The following is a 21,596-nucleotide window of genomic DNA, read 5'->3' on the forward strand; positions in this document are numbered from 1 at the left end:
AGTTTTCCTCTCCCCACAACAGTTCTTTAAACCAAACTCTTGTGTTCCTGTCCAAGTTTTTTTTATTGGTTGTGTAGATAAAGGTTTCCTCTTTCCTTTGCTCAAAGTCATCTCTTTTCTTCCATCACTCCTTGCTTCAGTTGCCGGACGCAGTGCGCGAATACCTGCTGGAGCTCTTTGAGCAGTATGTTGAGAGTGGTCTCCAGTTTGTTCTGAAGCATTGCACTGAGGTGATCCGCCAGGTGGACATCAGTAAAGTCACCACTCTGTGCTTCCTGCTCGACACTCTGCTGCTGGGCAAAGGAAGGCCCGACCTCAATATGGTAATTTCCACTTGAGTTGATGCCACACAGGTCTATTAATAGAGATCGTAGTTCATCTGTGCAAAAAGATATGTTTAAGCTGTAGTGGGTGTGAGGATGTTAGTCATCTTTTGTACAGTATGTGGCCGAGGAAGCATTTGCGGTGATACAGTAAAAATAATTTAGCCACACACATGCAAGACCACCTTTGAATCTGCTCTGAGTCATCGGATGCATTTAGGACTCATTTGTACTTATTGCTGACCACTTGTGATTAAATCACTCAGGACAGATGCTAATACCAGGTCTGAACAGGGTCTAACACCCTGCAGATAATTGGACCCCACCTAAACATTTACATCATCCAAAAGCACACTGTAGGTTGTGGATACTTTATTTTTCTAATGTCATAACTTAATGAGTGAGCTTCTTCCTTCTTCTCTTTTGTGTTTATGATGGTGTTAGGATTCCAAGACCTTGAAGAACGTATTATGTCAGACCTTCATATTTTGCTACCTGTGGTCAGTCGGTGGCAACCTGAACGGTTCTCACTGGGACTCGTTGGACACCTTTGTCAGAGAGCAGTTTGCAGACAACAGCATAGCAAAGGTAATTTATTGCACACACCCACAGTTACACATTAACTGAATGGCAAGCTTTCTTTGCACATATTGGATCATTTGCAGACACCACACACTTTCATTACACAAATAAATACACAGAGGGCCTGATCTACTGGGTTGCGCGTGTAAAAACGTGTGCAAACTTGATTTCACCCGCAAAAAAAACCTGTAAGCTGATGTACTTACTGTGCGCACTGAGGATTGCGTGAAGAATAACACGCGCTTTCAATTAAGTACGTTTGCCTTAATGAATATGCAATATTGGGTGTTTCTACCCGAGTGCGCAAAATATTGGGAGGAGTAGATGCAAATACTTTAATTTAGCACACGCACTGTGATTTACAAAGCCTGAAAATAATTGCGGTGGTTTTGACTGTATCTATATTTAATACGTTTGAAAGATTCACGCAATCTAGCACTTTTTATTCGGGATCTTAGTAGATCAGGCCCAGAATGTCACAATTTTATATTTTATCCCTCATTCCCATTTCTGAGAGTCACATCCATTTTTCACTGAGTTTGCTGGTATATGCATGAAATATGTAAAAAGGCCCGAAGGTTAGCTCCTATTATATATTACACCAAAGTGCTTTTGACACTGGCTGTATCTAGCTGGAGCACAGCCAATCTGAAAGGGAATTCTTCTTGATCGTGTCATTCACTCATGTGAATGAAGACATTAAGAAAGAGCATCCATATTGTACATTTTAGGGTAGGAATGTAAATGAAACAAGAGGAAACTGGAGACTGATATTATGAGTCCTTCAGCCCAACAGGATATGGAAAGCTAATTGTTTGAAGTGAAGTAAACAACCATTCTGCCTTCATGAACCCTTGTTCATGAAGGCAGAATATCATCTGGAACATTTCACATACTTCAAAATCTATTTATCTGCCTGTGCGTAAGGGGCTGATGTCGCTGTTTGCAACGTCAGAAAATGGTTTATGTACAGTTTTGTGCCTTTACCATAAGATAAAGCCCAATGCATCCGGATCACAGCTGTGAAGCTTGAGGGGATACAATCTACTCAGGCACGCATGCATGTACACACACACACACACACACACACACACACACACACACACACACACACACACACACACACACACACACACACACACACTGGGAAACCGTTCATATTTAACGTCTTGTGTCACAGACAATCTTCCAATGCACTGCATATCAAAGGAAAACAAAGGAAAATGTGTTTTCTTCTATTCTGGATGTCCAAGGATTTTTAAAGAACAACTTGCATACAGTCTAATGTTGACACTACCTAAAGTGTTTGTATGTGTTTTAATTAATGTGCATTCATATGTGCTGTGTAGCTCCCGAAGAAAGGTACCCTGTGGAGCGTGTACATGAACTTTGACAACAAGCGCTTGGAGTCATGGGAGACGATAATCCCTGTGTTCGAATACAACAAGGAGCAGCCCTTTTTTGAGATGCTGGTTCCCACCACAGACACTGTCCGCTACGGATACCTAATGGAGAAACTGCTGTCTGTGCGACGTTCTGTGCTCTTCACTGGCAGCACTGGAGTGGGGAAGGTGAGGATTCCTCAGTCACAACAGTGTGGTGTACATATCTGTAGATAGAAACTGAGTGATATAATTGATGCAAATAATTTAACAAGATTATTTGGCTACAAGGCAATGGTGATAATAATTTGCCCACGTATGTCCTTTCAAAGATACTAAAGGGACATCTTGGTTGCATAGAGAAAGATCATTATAGGCGGCAGGGTTGAAATTAACAGTAAAGAGTCAATTGGGAAAAAGAAAAATTCCTAATGGAAATATTGAATAATAAATCGTCTCCACCCACCTGAAATAAATCCTTGGTTGAGATTTTGAGGAAGGAAATGAAACACCATGCTTATTAAAATCCCATACACACTTAAATCATAAAAGTAGACAGATATTAACTGCAGCCATTCAGATAAACTTTAATACAATCAATGTAGTATGTTTGTTGGAAAAGTAAATACAATTTAGACACCCCAGTGATATTTGACTGCTTTGATATTTTGTTTTATTTTGAAAGTGAATCTTTTGGTGTTAAAATTTAAGACAGTGTAGACCGCAAAAGCTAAGATCAAAAGCAATTTGGTGGCAATGTTATTAAAGAACTTCTGTGTGTCTATTTGTTTCAGTCCGTGGTGGCTCGTGGCCTCCTCAACAGTATGCAAGAAAAGTCCGGATACCTTCCTGTCTTCATCAGCTTCTCCGCTCAGACCTCCTCCGCTTGCACGCAGGAGATCATTGAGTCCAAACTGGAGAAAAAGAGGAAAAACATAATGGGTAGGACATCTTGGAGGTTCCCCTAAACAAAATGTCTCTGTCTCAAATCAGATATTTAAGTCAGTATACTCACACGTCGTACACAGTATACACACTGGCATGTCGTACACAGTATACACACTGGCATGTCGTACACAGTATACACACTGGCATGTCGTACACAGTATACACTCTGGCATGTCGTACACAGTATACACACTGGCGTAGTGCATGTTTTCTGATAGGGCCGTGTCCGTTGTGCTCTCACCTGAAATGATGATCACAACATGTGACAGCAAATTGTCACCTGTTAAATATTTCAACGGGCTGCTTTTCTCACTTGACATAAAAAGTAAATGTTTACATCTATACCAATTGCAAAATGTTTGGCTCTCAGCTGCATTACCACCCAAAAGTTCATTCACATGCTGTAATGTATGATGAAGCATGTGAGTATATGTAACCAGTCACGCCGAAGTTCCTTTGTTCACATACAGTAGCCATCCATTCATCAGTGCTTACAGTTGTCCCTGTAGTTGTCTCTGTTAACCCCTTTCTGCCTGTCTCCTCGCCCGTCTCCATCCCTGTAGGAGCTCCTGGCAACAAGAAGTTAGTGGTCTTCGTGGATGACCTGAATATGCCAAAGCTGGACAGTTACGGCTCTCAGCCGCCTATAGAGCTCCTGCGTCAGTTCCAAGACTTTTCTGGCTTCTATGACAGAACCAAGTTCTTCTGGAAGGAGATCCAGGTACAAATTAATATGAGATACATAAAAGAAGCAGATTTTCCATGAAACTATAAATTTGCTGTGTGTTTCCTCTAGGAATTTATTCTAGCAGTGGTGGCAGGACAGCCCTGGCCCCACTCCATATTGGTTGAACAGTTTTAAGGCTTAGGTGCAGCCTTAAAATTGTAGTAAGAATTAGGATTTCTGAATTAGAGTGTCCCCATCTGGATCCCCTTTGGCAGCGCCACTACTTTGAAACAAATTTCTACTAATTTCTGCTCCTCTGATATTTTTAGATGTAGAGCTGATCTTTATAATAACCTTGCGAATTAACATGTATGTGTCCCTGGATAAGTGGAGTGTTGTGTCTTCTGCAACAATGAAGATAAAAGGAACACCGCGTTGTGTGATAATATGTGGGAGGTGTTTGTGGGAAATGTGTGCCTCAAATTCTACAGCAAATCAAACAAACACAAAGTAAACTTCAAGTACTAGACGGGTCCTGATAACTTTCTGATTAGTGTGCGCAGGCTAGCAGGGGGGTGGGAAGGGAAGGCAAGGCACTCGAGTCAGATACTCCAGGTCTAATCTGATCCTGAAGTTGTGCCGCTGTGCACAGGTATTCAGCTGGTTCAGTTTTCTGTAGATGTTTTTGTCCCTTTTATGAATAATCAGACTAGTCAAAGCTGCCATCAGTAGGAATTTAGAAAAGATGTCTATTAGAGGCCGTTTATATATAAAGGAACATTCCAACATTTTATAACAAGTAGTCTTGCTTGCTAAAAATTAGCTGTTTATTAACAAAATTGACAGCACTTCAGAGGTGCTGCATGCCAGGATCCAGCTGTCATAGGACCAGACTATAGGACCAGAAATCTGTTTGCTAATTTCTTGTAACCTTCACTGTCTGTTTCTAAATGTGTCAATCCAGGCGCTGGGGCTCACTCATAGAGCTAAAATTGATATTGATGTTCTAATCTACCTCAGTGAAAAACTGCACACAACTGTGTGTTTTTTCTAAACAATGGAGTGCCTTTTTTAATCTTTAGGATTTGTTTAAGATTGGTTTTCTGTTGAGGGAAAAAGTGTAAATGCACTGTAGTTCCTTAGTTTTTGTTTTTACAAAGTCAGCACCAACTTAATTTGTCTTCTAGTTGTAGTTTTAATGAAGACTGTCCATTTCTGTGGGAAACCCATTCATCTTGTGGGCCTGTGTGTGTGTAGCTGTGGACCCAGATTCTGCAATAATAGAAAGTTTGCTTTGCAATAATTGACTTTCTATACAACTACACATAGACACAGGAACTATTGTACATTTGACTGATATGATGTCTTATTATGTGGAGTGTGTGAATATGAATATGAATGTGTGCGTGTGTGTCCTTGTGATGGGTTAAACGCAAGCTATAGCTTCAGGAGAAACCATACCTGTATGTATGTGATTAATCCCGTGCGATGATACATTGCACCACAGACAGAAAACGTCACATACGACCACATTCATGGTTATGAGATTTTTCAGGGAGGAGGAGTGTTTGTGACTTTCACCTGGAAACAAAATCAAAGCAACCAACTTACTCATTTATTTAGTATACTTGTTTTTCGGTTCACCTTTACCTCACACTCACGTGCTTTATTGACATACCATATATCAATGTGAGGATTTGATGTCAAGTCTGGATTAAAAACCAAAATCAGTGCAGCCAAAGACAAATACAGCTGGAGCGTGATGTGCTTTCACTTTCACTTTCACTCAATCTCCTTTTTAATATCCTGCCCTTCTACTCTCCCTCGGCCCTTTCCCTTCAGGAGATGACCATTGCAGCGGCCTGTGCTCCTCCAGGAGGGGGCCGCAACCCCGTGACCCCCAGATTCATCCGCCATTTCACTATCCTGTGTTTGCCCACACCCTCAGAGCACAGCCTCAAGCAGATCTTCAAAGTCAGGATACACATTTAACAGACATTCTCCCTTTCACTCATTTCTTTCAGTTTTCTTTAATCACATTTTACTCCATCTGCCATGCCTGTTACAAACTCCTCTGAACCTCCCTGCAGGCCATCCTGAGCGGTTTCCTCACTGAGTTTGCCCAAGCGGTGAAGGACTGTGCTGGGCAGATAGTAGACGCAGCGTTGGAGATTTACAACCGTTTAAGTGTGGATCTGCTCCCGACACCAGCCAAGTCCCACTATGTCTTCAATCTCAGAGACCTCTCCAAGTGTGTGCAAGGTGAGATGAGCGCAGGCCTACTGTTAGTGGCATTGGCTCACATGGAAGTCAATGGACACACGCAGGACGTCGCACAGAACAGTCATAGATATTTACAATCTGTTGAGTTGTTGTTGGATGAAGAGGTAAATGCTAATTTGAGAAAGATAAAAGAACCTACATCTATATAGAAATTACACAAATGTCTCTCTGTATGTGGAACTCATATCTTGGGAACCGATCATCTTATCCGATTCACACTGGGAATGTGTATTGTAAATAGCCAGAGGAAGTGCGGGGCTGGGTTGGTCCCATTTTAACACGTGGTACCTTCAAAAGATTTAATGAATTAAATAAACAGGCGACCAGTGCTCTATAGAAGTCAGTGGGGGCGGGGTGTGACAGTCAGTATGTGGTCCTAGTTAAACATGTCTTCTTCTACGTCTTAAACTACAGCAGTGGTTGGTAACTGGGTCATGCCGCAGGTCAAAATGGCCGCCTGATCATTTTGATAAAGTCAATATTTTTATTTCACCATATCAGAGTGACTCAGACATTCACGAGTGTTGCCGGTGCTGATCTCTGTCACGACTGCAACATTCATAGAATCGCTTTCTCTCGAGCAAGTTATCTCCAGAGTAAAAGCACAATGTTCTGTTGCTGTGATGCTTCATGTTGAGCTGAATAACAGAGCTTTTATTTTGAAAAGTTGAGATTTTGGGTGTAAACTAGGGTCTTGCACAACAACACACACTCAGTTCTGGATTTGCTGAAAGAGTTTGAATCTTTGTACCTCCACAGCATGCAACACAGCTCCAATTTATCTCTTTATGCCACATTTGTTATATTTATAAGCTGTGTCTCAGCCTCATGCTCTCACATTATCTACCCCATCACCCCTTCTGCCTATTTTCCCTCTCCCCCTCACTTCTTTTAGCCAGCAGGCATCATCAGAGCACGGAGATGAACTGAAGTGTCTTCTACCACTGTTTTCTGCACACTGCTTGTTTAACACAGAGTGCATTTCTCAAACACACAGTGCCCCTTAGCAATACACACAGTGCTGTTGGTAAGGGTTAATCAACCAGCGCCCAGTCTTTCCATCTTATCATATTGTTCATATCACATCACATTTGCATGCATATGTGTTCCTAACTAGTATCTAAAAATTGTGCAGAGCAAAAACTTGGTTTTTCAGAAACATTGATGTTCCCACACATCTAATGTTGCATCATCACTATGTTTTCTTTCCTTTGTTATTTTATGCATCTTGTGGCTCTATGTTTTTTTTTCACAGTTTCAACAATATCCCACGTTTCTCTGCTTCTGTTTTTCCTTCTGTGTTTTTTTTTTTATCTCTTGAGCTCTTTTTCCATTCTTTTGTGCTTAAGTAGTATTTTTATTTATTTGAATTCAAAATAAAACACTTATTTCTCTCTCTTCCTCCTCAGGCATATTGCAGTGTGAGCCGAGTCAAGTGAGAGATAACAACCAGATCTTCCGTCTTTTCTGCCACGAGTGTCAGCGGGTGTTCCACGATCGACTCATTAACAACCAAGATAAGACCTATTTCAACACCATCGTCTCTGAGATGGCCAGTAAGAACCCTCGCTAAACATACACAATCTGTGTCCTGCACATGTTGAACTGATAAATGTCACTCTAGGTCCAGTCCACCTTTTTTTGCATCATTACTGATTGAAGAGTATCCCTCTTTTTTGACCCTGTCTCTCATTCTGCCAGTCAAATATTTCAGTATCAGTTTGGAGCCCTCGTACTTTGTGACTCAGCCCATCATATTCGGAGACTTCATCAAGGTCAGATCTTCTCATAATATTCACATGATAGGTTCAGAGAACATTTGATTTCTTTGTTTACACTGAGATACCTCAAAACCTTTATTTATTCCTTCTGCCTTCTTTCTCAAAATCCCTCTTAGGTGGGTGCAGAAAAAGAGGACCGTCTGTATGAGGATCTGACGGACATGAATAAGATCCAGACTGTCCTCAAGGACTACCTCGATGATTACAACATGACCTTCTCCAAGGAGACCAAGCTGGTTTTCTTCCAGGATGCCATCGAGCATGTCTCCAGGTGTGTAGATGCTTGCGAACAAACCATTAAGTTCCAAATTGTTTTGCAAGGTGACTTAGTTGGTTGATGAATTTTACAAACTGTGAGATGAAAGTTGCACCAAAGACGATACTGCCACTGGATGATATCTGGAAAAACCTGGGCCAAGAATTTAACATGTAGGATACTTGTATTATGATAGTTTTTATCTCCACTGTATAAAATTCCCCACACGCTGATGATGATAAGTAGCCTCCTAAATGTTTAAATGAGCTTTCATCAATAGGTGATTTTGGGGGGATGAGGGGGGGTGCAAACTCCATTAAACCAAAATGACCCAAAAAAGCGTAATAACCTGCCAATTTGGCCATTCCCACCACACCCTAAGAGAGGGAGAACTGCGTATGCAGAAAGAGAATTTGTGAGTGCAGGTGAGAGCCCTAAAGATATCCAGAGAAAAGATATCCAAAAACATTTCACTGCCCTCAGCAGGCAGACAGGATTCATCATTAAGTAGGTAGACACAAGCGCAACAAGCGTTCTTTACTACAAGGGTTTTTACATCCAAACCCCCACAACCGACGGATCAGCTCCAAAGTACTCATATGGAGATACCCAAATAATTTGTATGCAAAGTTTGGCGAAAATCTGTCCATCCATTGCTGCGTTATTTTTTTAACACATACACACACCCACACACACCATCTCCCTTGGTAAAAAAAAAACAAAACAATAACACATCGCCGACTGGCTTTAATTAATTTATTCACACCAACTTTCTGCATTATGATTATGAATAGTGTTTTATCAAGGAAAGTAACTCCATACAAATGAATAATAATCGTAGTTAACTAGCATTTGAGCAGAGTAATACTGTCTTTTGCTTAAAGACAAGAATACATGGTTCACATGGCGTGGAACCACAGTGATTTTTTTATATATATATATATATATATTTATAACCAGTGTTATAAGAGTGTTTTTTGTTACAAGTGTTGTCAGTTATTTGGCCTCTCATCCTCTAGGATTGCCCGTATGATTCGCCAGGAGAGAGGCAATGCTCTGCTAGTAGGAGTGGGAGGTACAGGCAAGCAGTCACTCACTCGGTTAGCGGCCCATATATGTGGGTACAGCTGCTTTCAAATTGAGTTGAGTCGAGGCTACAACTATGACAGCTTCCATGAAGACTTGAGGAGACTCTGCAAAATGGCCGGTGTGGAGGGCAAAGATATGGTGTTCCTATTTACAGACACTCAGGTATGGAGGGAAGGTTGATGTTTATCGAGGGCACGTTTATCTATTTGTTCTTTTGTAAATCTCAATACAACCACTGCTGTCCACTTTCTCTTACCTGTTGTAGATTGTGGTAGAGGAGTTTTTGGAGGATATCAACAACATGCTGAACTCGGGCGAGGTGCCCAACTTGTTTGAAAAAGATGAGCTGGAACAAGTGCTGGCTGCCACCCGCCCGAAAGCCAAAGATGCTGGAGTTAATGAGGAGAACAGGGATGAGGTATGCATAAACACGCACAGTACTGTAGGAAGCACATGTCATTCAGGCTCTAAAAGCTATTGTTCAGTATGAAATTGCAAGATGTGCAAACAAATAGATTAATTCAGAGCTTAGTAAATGATTGAATTGGACAGTCGCCTAAATGTATGTCTGCCATTGAGACCTCTTGCATGTTCAACACATGCAAACACACACATACACACATACACTCACACACAGGTAGCAACAAAATGAGAAGTAAAACACTGTCCACTGTCAGTTGCTCAAAGAAACAACACACATGCACTGTGCTTTTAACAGAGCTATAGACTCAGAGCGAGGGCTCTCAGGTGAGCTGTAAGAAAACATGAGCCTTTAATGTTTTCTGCCTGCCGAGACCAAAACTCAAAATTATAGAATCTTCTCTGCATGTGTGTGTGATCATTCCCTCAGGTGTTCCAGTATTTCATCTCTCGTGTGCGGGAGAAGCTGCACATTGTGCTGTGCATGAGTCCCGTGGGCGATTCCTTCAGGTCCCGCTGTCGCATGTTTCCTTCACTGGTGAACTGCTGCACTATTGACTGGTTTGTGCAGGTATGCAAAGACAGCTCTTATTTTTCTGTCCGTGTCTGTTCATGTATTCTACTCTGATTTTGTTGTGAAACTACGGCGAGTGTTATCTAAATATTATGGATCAAAAGAAATAGAATTTAGGCACCATCATAAACACGCACAAGCACAAATCACCCATGTGAATGGTAGGAAAAATTACTTTCCTGGTCTTGAACCAGTCTATAACACCCTTCTTCTTTCAGTCTGTGTAACATTCCCACTGTGCAGCTGGTCCTGGATATAATATAATTTCCTCTGCACTGGCATTACTTTCCACCCTATTCATTTTATACCTTCCGTCCGTCAGTCCCGCTCCTGAGAATATGATATCTCAGGAATACCGTGAGGGAATTTCCTTATACCTGAATGCAAAGATTAATTTTGACTCAATTAGAATTATGTAATGACCAAATATACATATTATCTCCTCCTCCAATCGCCAGAAGGTCGGTTGTTCGATCCCTGGCAATTTCAGTCTTCCAAAGTGCCCTTGGGCAAGACACCAAACCCCAAATTGCCTCTGACGGCTGTGCCCACTGTCTGCTAATGGTGTGTGATAGAAAAGTGCTGCATATAGCAGACACAGGCGCTGTCAAGCGCTGTATGAATGTGAATGGGTGAATGCGACTTGTACTGTAAAGTACAAAGTTTGAGTTGTTGATAAGACTGGAAAAGAACAATATTAATACAGTCCATTTACTGTCTTGCATTTTTCTATCATCTCCCTTATCTACTATTCTCGTCACCTCTTTTGGGATCGTACAGTAATTTATCACTTTTGACTCACGTAGTTATATTTATGCCCTACTTTAACATATCTAGAGTTATTTTATTTTAACTCTGCTGCAGAAGCTTGTAATTCACATCTTATTGAATTTCTCTATTATTGCATTTTTAATGTCTTTTATTGCTGCTCTGTGAAATCACTGTTCAAATAAGAGATAAAGCAAATGCCACATTTCATGCTCTTGCTGCAAACCTCATCTCTCCTTGTTCTCGTTCCTCTTGTACCATCTTGTGCTCAGTGGCCTCGTGAGGCGCTGCTCTCTGTCTCTCAGGCCTTCTTCAAAGAGGTGGACTTTGGCAGTGATGAGCTGAAGCAGAGTTTTTCAGCCATGTGTGTGGAGATCCATGTTAGTGTCACAGACATGGCTGAGCGCTTCTACTCCGAGCTGAGACGCAGATACTACACCACACCCACTTCCTACCTGGAGCTCATCAACCTCTACCTGGGCATGCTCAATGAGAAGAGACAGCAGCTAGTGCTCGTATGTTTAACCATTTAAATGCATGAGTAATTTTCAGTGATAAGATTCAGTTGTTGTTGGAATTTATTATCAGTAATCTTCTCTGTGGCCATAATCATAATAAAGTAAGTAAGTAATATATTTTTGGGGCTGTTTGGGAATAGGCCAGGGATCGGGTGAAGAACGGTCTGACCAAACTGCTGGAGACCAATGAGCTGGTGGACGAAATGAAAGTGGAACTTTCGGCTCTGGAGCCGATCCTGAAACAAAAGTCCATTGATGTTGATGCCCTCATGGAGAGACTGGCTGTTGACCAGGAGAGCGCTGACGAGGTCTGTGTCTGTCAGAGAGACAAAAATCAAGGCTGTATTATTTTTAATATTTGAAATTTAAGATGCTATAATATGCTGACAAAGCATGATGTGTATAATACAAAAACTATCTTCACCACAGGTGCGTAAAGTAGTGACAGAGGATGAGGCTTTAGCCAAGGTCAAAGCTGAAGACACACAGGCCATAGCCGATGATGCCCAGAGGGACGTGGATGAGGCGCTGCCGGCCCTGGAGGGCGCCACTCAGGCTCTGAATTCCCTCGACAAGGCTGACATCTCTGAGATCAAAGTTTTCTCCAAACCCCCAGACCTTGTCATGACTGTCATGGAGGCTGTCTGCATCCTGCTCAACTCCAAGTCAGTTTGCCTCTCTCTGTCTCTAAAAACACAAAACCTTTCTTCATCAAAGACTTTTGATAAGAGTCGTATCTCTGCCTTTCTTATACCAGAAGTTCCCTTCTCTAAAACCTCACCTAGTTATGTGACATCCTATTTTATTCTATTCAGAAGGAAATAATCCTGAGGAATTTAGAGGAGTAGGAGAACAAACCAGACATTTAAGGTTTAATGAAATATAATATATATTCTAAATATGATGTGTTCCATTTGTTCAGCAAAAGTAATTAACACTTAATTTAACACCAATGGTTAATGGTCATCTGCAGATAGTGTCTTTTTTATGTGGGATACTTACCAGGAATCCTTCTCTCAATTCATTTACCGTGATCTCTCATCATCATAATCCCAATAATCCCTGCTACATTATTACATCTTTGATGCAGGAGGTTGATAATGATTACGCTGAAATGTTCTGAATAATTATCAACATATTTCAGTCTTTTCAAAAAGAATCATCATCATTGTTGTTGTTTTGTAGTGTTTCTGCAAACTGTGTGAGATTTGGGCCTATGTTTTAATCCCATATCTTTTTAGTCAGCATTCAGGGTGACTACAGGACTGTCTGGGAACTTGTCCCTGTGTCAACCCTAACGTGTCCTCAGTCATTAATATGCTGCACTAAATCCAACCATGTCCAATCTCCCATCTACTTTACACGTTCACCACCTGTTCTCTCACATCACACTGATGCTGTGTAGATATTTCACTGACTGCTGATAATATGAACAGTTACAATAATATGAATCTTTTCTTGTCTTTTGTTACTCTATGTTCTTAGATATGTATTTGTCTTACTGTTGAAGTGTGTCATGTGATTTGTAAACATTACAGGTATCTTAATCTTTGCGTAATCATGACTTGTGTTGTTTTCTGCATTTAATTTATCATTTTGTTCCCATATGTAGTACGGTATTACCTCAATTTCCTTTTTTCACTACACCTCACTTTCATGCCCTTTTCCTTACAGACCAGACTGGCTCAGTGCCAAGCAAGTCCTGGGAGATCCCAATTTCCTCAAACGTCTCGCCGACTATGACAAGGACAATATCAAGCCACAGATCCTGCAGAAACTGCAAAAATACATCAACAACGCTGATTTCGTACCTGAGAAGGTCTGTTTGGATTTCTTTTAAGAAAATACTGATAGAAGGATTTGGAGGAAATTGGAGTTCCACAATCTGATATTAGCTTTATGCAAGTGTTGTGATTTCATAAACTGGCTTTAAATTATTAAACATGATACAGTTTGTTTCAGTTTATGTTGCTTGGTGTGAGTCCTGATTGTTTTGCTGCTGTTAGGTGGAGAAGGTGTCCAGGGCCTGCAAATCCATGTGCATGTGGGTCAGAGCCATGAACCTTTACAGCAGAGTGCTGAAAGAAGTCGGCCCCAAGAGAGAAAAACTGGCCATGGCTCAGGTCAGTAAGAGTGCAGTATCATAATCTGTAATATCACATACCACACACACACATATATGTATATATACAAAATGTCACTGCTGCTTATCTCTTTGTGTAATATATTACAATCAAGGCATTCACCCACTACAGACCAATCCATTTTGTGTCCTGTAAGTCCCACCCAAGATTGGCCCACATACGTTAGACTCAATGATGGGAATGAAAAGTAGTCCAAAGGGAAAATGACGCAAAACAAGATTAACAAAATAAATAAATATAATAACAACAAAACACAGTTGGTTCTGCCAGAAGGACTCTGCTCACAAGTTATGGACCCCCCCCCCCCCCGATGGTGATCCGATTCTCCTTCTCTATAGGGCGGTGCGCACCTCAACTTAATTAACATTTTTATGATGAGTATAGTTGTAGTTATTATCATTTATTGTAGTGATAATGATAATACTAATGATTAGTATTTACGGTAATTATAAATAACATTGGTGGCAGCAAGACTATATTATATTTACGCACTTATTTCTGCATAATTATTATTAGTATAATTATTATTAATACTGTTAACAACAGTAGCAACAATAATAATAATAATAATAATTGTATTTTAAATTAATGCAATAATAAGAATATTCATATTTTTATTCTTATTGTTTTTACATTATGTATTCTGCCTCCCTCCTTATGCTCTCCAGTCACTTTTTCTGTCATAGAAAACAACACAAACAAACACTCTACTTTGACATTCCAATTCCATTCTGGTAACTGGCCTGTATTTAATGTGCTTGACCTCCTTGTGTTGTTCTGTCAATGTCTTGTCTCTTATCCTGCAAAGATAAAGAAAAAAAGAAGAGAAAAAAGAAAGAAAATTGTCCAAATGTGTGATTCATGGTTTTTCCCTCCATCTTCTTCTCTCTCTATCCAAACCCATTTAGAAAGAGCTGGATATGACCATGGCGACCCTGATGGAGAAGCAAGAAAAGCTTCAGGAGGTGGAGAAGCAGATCAAGGTCCTACAGGAGCAGTTTGACAGCAGCGTGAACGAGAAGGAGGAACTGGGTTAGTGCTGCACCCTTTATGTGTTTCTACTTTAAAATCTGATTTAAATTTTAAAAAAAGAAATTATCCCTCTTGTGGGGAAATCCCTTAAGATGGAGGATATCACCAGGAAGACAACCATCTCTGTCTTTGTCCAGGGGTTTTTATTACCTGTGAAATTGAAAAACAAAGGCTGGCAGCATTAACCTATTTGTAATGATTCTTTCTGTCTCTGTGACCCCTTCCACAAAGTGAACAACATGGCTCTGACACAGGCTCGGTTGACGAGGGCAGGGAAGCTAACTTCAGCTCTCGGTGATGAGCAGGTGCGCTGGGATGAAAGTGTCACTCTGTTTGAGCAAGAGATCATCAACGTCGTGGGAAACGTCTTCATCGCAGCTGCCTGTGTCGCGTACTATGGAGCATTCACTTCTCACTACAGACAGCTGGTAGGTACCATTGGCTGAGAGCTTTTAGGGCTACCGTGGTACAGAGTAGTGGATCCAATCCCACACCTCACTAAATACAGTTTACCCCAGGAAGATCAAACTGGGCTCATGCCTCTTGAATGTTCTTTTTGTGAGATGCAATTCTCATTACAGCACTGACTGTGCACTGAACTTGTATGTAAGATATTAAAACACAGAACTAAAGTGATCACATTTCAAGCATGACAAAAATAAATAATAGCAACTTAAGAATACATGCATGTGCTCCCTTTCCCCAGCTAATTGAGCAGTGGATAAAACAGTGCCAGAAGCTGAACATCCCTATCAGTTCCAACTTCAGCCTGATCAACATCTTGGGCGACCCGTTTGTCATCCGCCAGTGGAACACAGAAGGCCTACCTCGGGACACCGTCTCAACAGAGAACGGGATCTTGGTGACCGAGGGCCGCCGCTGGCCTCTTATGATCGACCCTCAGGATCAGGTTAGAGGGAAACTAGGACCAAGAGTGACTGGTTGTTAATGACTTCATTTTTTAAACATTTCAAATGTTCATTCACCCATTGTGTCATTTTAGGGGAATTTTTAAACATTTAAAAACATTTAGATTTAAGCACACTGTTATAAAGTTGCTGTATCAGTGTGAAGAGCAGAAACCTCTCAAAATAGGCCTTCCTGTCAGACACGATCAGACCAAGACACAGACAGGCCACTGTCCCCAGGAAACACACACACACAATGTGCAGCTTCCCCACATTACATGACTCCAACCAGCTGAGCTCATTCAGACCCACAAACATGTACAGGATAGGAATATTGTCACAGCTTCATATTTTAGGACTCTTTGTCCTGACAACTGTATGTTTTCTCCTGCCGTGTTCTAGTTTTTCTCTTTAATCCCAGTTACTCTCTTCATTGTTCCCTTTCATATATATAATGCACAAAATATACAGAGAGGAAATGATTTCATCACATTAGATAAAGGTTATTTCTTTCAAACTCAGGCCAACAGATGGATCCGCTCCAAGGAAGCCAAGCATGGTCTACAGGTGATCAAGTTAACGGACCCAAACTTTCTACGTACCTTGGAGAACGCCATTCGCATGGGCATGCCTGTACTATTAGAGGAGGTAGGAACACTCTATCCAAGCCATGGATAAATATGCTTAATCATAAAAAAGTGTTTTTTATGGTAAATTACAGGTTTATTGATTTAGCTGTAGTTCAAATGACCTTTATGAGTTAGTAGTTGTGTATATCATTGTATTCCTGTATTATGGTAGATAAAGGAAACAGTGGATCCAGCTCTGGAGCCCATCCTGCTGAAGCAAACATTCGTGGCTGGTGGACGGACATTGATCCGACTTGGAGACTCAGATATTGACTATGACAAAAACTTCAGGTTCTATATGACCACTAAGATGTCCAACCCGCACTACCTACCAGAGGTAAGAACAGCAAACAATCTCCTTTACATCTGCAGATTGGGTTCATCTGGTATAAGAAAATTGATCAATCAATATCTGGTCACTATGGAGCTTTGAGAAAAAGTACACATGCACACAAGAACATTAATACCCCTCTGCCAGGGTAGCACGGTGTTGGCGAGTACACTTATATGTTTGTCTCACTGAATAGCATCAGACATTGGCAGACATTGTCAAAGAATGTAGTCCCCACCTAGATTTCCCACTGTGTTGTTACCTTGTATTCTACACAGCCCAGGAGGGCAGCACCCTGCGAATATGAGCTTATGCTTCAATGTTAATTCAAACCAGAGGTGCATGAAAGCAACAACAGACAACATAAAAGCAGTTAGCATTTATCTGTCAAGCCTTTATGTTGAATATCAACTGTCAAATGCACAAAGTGTTCAAAGTGACATGGCATTTAAATCCCACATGGTAGTTAAAGGTGTTTGAGAACGATTAAGTGTTTATTGCAGATGCTGATTTGTAGCTGTATAAATGAATGATTGCCATTCAAACTGTAAAGGCATCTTGTTTAGTGTTGAACTAATATGTCTGTGGATTTCTGTTACATTTCAGGTGTGTATCAAAGTTACAATCATCAACTTCACTGTGACCAAGTCTGGCTTGGAAGACCAACTGCTCAGGTACAAAGACACACGTGGAAAACAGATATTGCATCACATCCAAACCATCACTATATTAATACTATATAAACCTCAGTGAGGGTATATTTGCACCCTGCAAATGTACTTAAATCATGTAAACTAATATTTATATTAAATTTATTTTCTCCCTCCCCCCACATTTTCTGTTCCCAACCCGTCTTCCTCTCCTCAGTGATGTGGTACGACTGGAAAGTCCACATCTTGAGGAACAGAGGAACGAGCTGATTGTGCAAATCAACGCTGACCGCAATCAGCTGAAAGACATCGAAGACCGCATCCTGAAGCTTCTCTTCACCTCAGAGGGGAACATACTGGATAATGAGGAGCTTGTTGAGACTCTCCAGGAGTCAAAGGTAAATCTGGAAGTAGGCAAAGGAAACTTGGATGCCCGTCTTGGTCTGTTATTAATAATGAATTTATTACGATTGATGGTGATTCATATGACTTAATCTGTCATCATCTACAATTATGATTTCTACCTTGTTAGCAATTTCCCTTGTTAAATGAGATTGAAATGATCCTACAGACATCCACCACCTTGTATCGTACCATTGCTGCAGATGCAGCCGATTGAGCTCTCATGACTTTAACAATCTTACAAAACTCACTATAACACATGTAAATCCCCAAAATATAGTAATTAGTATATTTGTAAATATTACACATTACAACAAACCGCATTTGTGACATGACTATTTTGGTCCAATCATAATCAGGTGATCATGCCTGCGTTAAAAGTGAGGCAAGTTTAATTAGCTCAAGATGGACAATAAACCTGAGATTGCAGACATCACGGGGACATTCAAGTCAGCAGTGTGGAAACATTGTGATTATCCAACCCACCCAAAAAGATAAAAAGAGCAAAGTGTATGGTATTTTCCTCCCTGTCTCCGCTCTACATCAGGTGACATCTGAGGCCATAAAGCACCGTCTGGAGGAGGCAGAAGCTACTGAGTTGATGATCAACTCGGAAAGGGAGCGCTACCGACCTGTGGCCACCAGAGGCTCCGTCCTGTACTTTGTCGTGGCCAGTCTCTCTGAGATAGACCCAATGTACCAGTTCTCGCTCAAGTACTTCAAACAGGTATTGTTATGTTTATTTCACAACCCACAGTCAAATATACAGTACATGTAAGTCATTTTTAAGCTTTGTTCAGGTTCACAATGAAGGTGCTTCAAATATCCATGTAACATGATTATTGACTTCATGCTGCATACCTCGCTGTCCCATTCACTTACCTTTTATTTTTTTTATTCCCAGCTATTTAACTCCACAATTGAGACGTCAAAGAAAAGCAGTGAGTTAGAGAAGCGTCTGCAGATCCTGCTGGACCAGATCTTGCTAAACTCCTACATCAATGTGTCCCGTGGCCTCTTCGAGCAGCACAAGCTCATCTACAGCTTCATGCTGTGTGTAGAGATCATGAGGGAGAGCGGGGAGATTTCTGATGGGGAATGGCAACACTTCCTAAGAGGAGCTGCTTCCTTAGAAAAGGTGAGGTGTGAAATCAAAAGGTTCAGGCTGACAGATTGTTAACATCTGTTGAATGTTAACAGGAGAAATGAGTAGTGTTCATGGATAAATAATCGATGATAACTTATCAATCACTTTGTTTATACTGTGATGTTGTGGATGAAGTTATTAATCACATACATCTATTCAGAAATAGTAATAAGCATCACATCAACTTAAGTCTCTGGAGTATTTTCATGTTTGGAAAAAGAAGTCTGTTGAAGTTAAAATCATAACAATTCTTGTCTCAGATGAACGCAGCATAAAATCCAATTTGCTGCCACATTTTCCCACCTTCTGCTGTTAGATAAACATTGTGCCAGTACAACAAAGGGAAGTAAATTTTATTACGATAATATGATAGTTCATATTGTATTATTAGTATTATCATAACTCTAGCCTGTATTGTTGCTAATTTATAATAGGAAATCCATCAGGTTTTACTAAGTGATATCTGATAAACTTAGCTGCGGTTTGAACGACAGGGACAGAGTTTGAATATTCAGTACCAGAATGGCCGACTTGTAATAAGGAGATTTGACCACTGACGCCAGAACGAATCATAAGGCATGAGGCTTAATTGCCGGCAGGAGCAGAGAGATAACGACCCATATTTAACTGTCATGAGTTCCAAATGAAAAAAAAACATATTTTTTGGCTCCCAGTTATTAAAATAATTAGATGAAATAGTGAAATTTGTCACAGTTTTTTGTCTGGATCCTTTAAGCTGGAAATAAACAAGGTGACAATTTATTTTTCCCTTCCGAAATCCCCCAGGTTGGCCTGTAGGCAATGTCTTCATTCTCTCCCCCTCACATGTCAGGATTGTGTTGGGGAAAAAAAGTCCTTTGTCACAGTTAGGCTGTAGCCCTCTCTTTGCTCATTGCTGAGGAACTAGAGACTGATGAAAAACACAGGCAGTAGGAGAGAGACAAAAGAACATATAAGTCTTTTTGTGGAGAGGTTGACAAAATAAAAATGTCTGTTTATGACAGATAAGAAATGGAGAATATCTGTGTTTAGCCGGGCGACTCGAGGACAGTCAGTGAAGCCACACACAGCATTGTCTTAGCTGCGTGCTTCTGTTCATTGTCATGCTGAAATGTGGTGCCTCACAGCCGGGCTCAGGTTACTTTCACTTTGGAGCAGGTTCATGCTTCCTTCAGTTCTCTGTGGTGTCCCTGTCCCTGCCAGTGAGAAGCCCCACCACTGCATAATGCTACCGCCACCATGCTTCACCATGTGAGCAGTGCCTGCTGTTCAGAGTTCTGCTCAAAACATTCAGTTTTTCTCTCATCAGACCCCAGAGTTTTTTCCTCAACCTTTCAGGGTCCTTTACATGCTGTTTGGAAGCGGGCTGCTCAACGCCTTTTACTTTGAAGTGGCTTCATTCTAGCCACTCATTCAAAAGGGCCTGATTGACAGAGGGCTACTGAGATGGTGGTCGTTCCCGCAGGACTTCTGAAGCTCTGTTAGAATGATCGTCGGGTACTTGGGCAATTTTAATTTTGACAACATCCTTTCAGGGCCATACTAAATTATTGAACTCATGTATTACACTAACCCCTTTATTTGTAGCTGGAACGGCTTGTCTGTGGTGAGGCGTCAGATCTTGAATGGTAGGGATGATGGCACTGCAGCTTGTTTTCAAGATTTTGGAAAGTCAGTCTTGAGTAGAACAAAGTCTTTGCAACAGTTATTTTTGGAGAAAATAATTAAATTCTGCTCAATGCAGAATTCCACATCAGCGCATGTCTCTTCAGATGGAGAAAATCCTTAGGATGTACATACAATTCATAAAAATAAATGTTCAGCTCCTTTCGTTGCTTTAGTTTACTTTTCATGTCCTGAAACCTTTCACCAAATGTCTGAAGGAGTCTCATGAGCTCACAAGCATATTCAGATGTCATAGCAATTTGTTCTTGCAGAGTAGGAAAATGCAGCGTTTACCCCTTTCCAGTTGCACTTATCACAGCGAGCATGGCATTCAAAAGCAACAATTCCTCCCTCGCATCAAACGTGGCAGTAATCCCAGGCACTAAAATGTCAGTATTTGTTAAGTCAGTTGTTTCATGGGCCAGAAAGAAAAGCTGAAAATGTCTTGTCTTGTCCCAAAGTGTTTTTTGCAATACCTTGTGCCATATCAGTAATCCACTCTGCAGCTATTCTCGAAAACAAACTGACTCTTCGTCTGGTTCTAGCAGCTCCCCGGGAGCAACAAAGGCTCCTTCAGAGATTCTCCTTCTTAATGAAGTTTCAGTTTCTCAGCTTGTTAGCTCCTCACCACAAAACTTGCCGACATAACATTGTGTCTGTCAGAATGTGGTCTTGTGAAAGCTGCTTTCTGGACACACATTCTCCACAGAAGAGCGTTAATTGTATCTAAGGGCAGTTGTCTTTGCAGCTCACCTAGTTCAGCTGCCTGTTTTCAGCTTTAATAATGCTGGAGACTGGTCTTTTTCATGACTAATCTCACAAACTTGGCAGACAGAACCTCTGTATGTTTCTTTTTGAAAATGCAACATTCTACATCCAGCTATGTGTTTGTTTCGTTCGCACTTATGAGCCGTACAGGCACTCAGCTCAAAGGGACCACCCTGAAGGACATGTTAGTTGCATCTGAGAGCCGCAGCAAAGGGTCTTAATACTCAAATTATGTCATTTTTGGTTTTGTAACAAATTTCATAAAGGAAAGATTCACAAATTAAATTTGCAAAAAGTTCTCAAAAGACTAAACAAAACACACATACAGC

The 21,596-nt window shown here is 40.9% G+C and overlaps 1 protein-coding gene across 1 annotated transcript in view; it reads left to right on the top strand.

Annotated features, from left to right (window-relative positions):
• The window catches only part of dnah6 (dynein, axonemal, heavy chain 6), a 58,597-nt gene that overhangs the window by 22,974 nt on the left and 14,027 nt on the right, over positions 1 to 21,596 (top strand). Inside the window, exons 41-67 of the mRNA XM_034587882.1 lie at positions 141 to 323; positions 768 to 911; positions 2,255 to 2,476; positions 3,082 to 3,229; positions 3,799 to 3,956; positions 5,745 to 5,876; positions 5,993 to 6,164; positions 7,595 to 7,741; positions 7,887 to 7,960; positions 8,083 to 8,237; positions 9,242 to 9,473; positions 9,577 to 9,729; positions 10,162 to 10,302; positions 11,346 to 11,588; positions 11,732 to 11,899; positions 12,021 to 12,256; positions 13,266 to 13,410; positions 13,598 to 13,714; positions 14,644 to 14,767; positions 14,999 to 15,195; positions 15,474 to 15,677; positions 16,198 to 16,323; positions 16,477 to 16,641; positions 17,242 to 17,309; positions 17,503 to 17,683; positions 18,235 to 18,414; positions 18,592 to 18,825. Coding sequence (XP_034443773.1) covers positions 141 to 323; positions 768 to 911; positions 2,255 to 2,476; positions 3,082 to 3,229; positions 3,799 to 3,956; positions 5,745 to 5,876; positions 5,993 to 6,164; positions 7,595 to 7,741; positions 7,887 to 7,960; positions 8,083 to 8,237; positions 9,242 to 9,473; positions 9,577 to 9,729; positions 10,162 to 10,302; positions 11,346 to 11,588; positions 11,732 to 11,899; positions 12,021 to 12,256; positions 13,266 to 13,410; positions 13,598 to 13,714; positions 14,644 to 14,767; positions 14,999 to 15,195; positions 15,474 to 15,677; positions 16,198 to 16,323; positions 16,477 to 16,641; positions 17,242 to 17,309; positions 17,503 to 17,683; positions 18,235 to 18,414; positions 18,592 to 18,825 — 4,449 coding nt within the window. The remainder of the gene's footprint in view (positions 1 to 140; positions 324 to 767; positions 912 to 2,254; positions 2,477 to 3,081; positions 3,230 to 3,798; positions 3,957 to 5,744; positions 5,877 to 5,992; positions 6,165 to 7,594; positions 7,742 to 7,886; positions 7,961 to 8,082; positions 8,238 to 9,241; positions 9,474 to 9,576; positions 9,730 to 10,161; positions 10,303 to 11,345; positions 11,589 to 11,731; positions 11,900 to 12,020; positions 12,257 to 13,265; positions 13,411 to 13,597; positions 13,715 to 14,643; positions 14,768 to 14,998; positions 15,196 to 15,473; positions 15,678 to 16,197; positions 16,324 to 16,476; positions 16,642 to 17,241; positions 17,310 to 17,502; positions 17,684 to 18,234; positions 18,415 to 18,591; positions 18,826 to 21,596) is intronic.

This window comes from Hippoglossus hippoglossus, chromosome 1, assembly GCF_009819705.1.
Source record: "Hippoglossus hippoglossus isolate fHipHip1 chromosome 1, fHipHip1.pri, whole genome shotgun sequence".
In the NCBI taxonomy this organism is placed as follows: domain Eukaryota; kingdom Metazoa; phylum Chordata; class Actinopteri; order Pleuronectiformes; family Pleuronectidae; genus Hippoglossus; species Hippoglossus hippoglossus.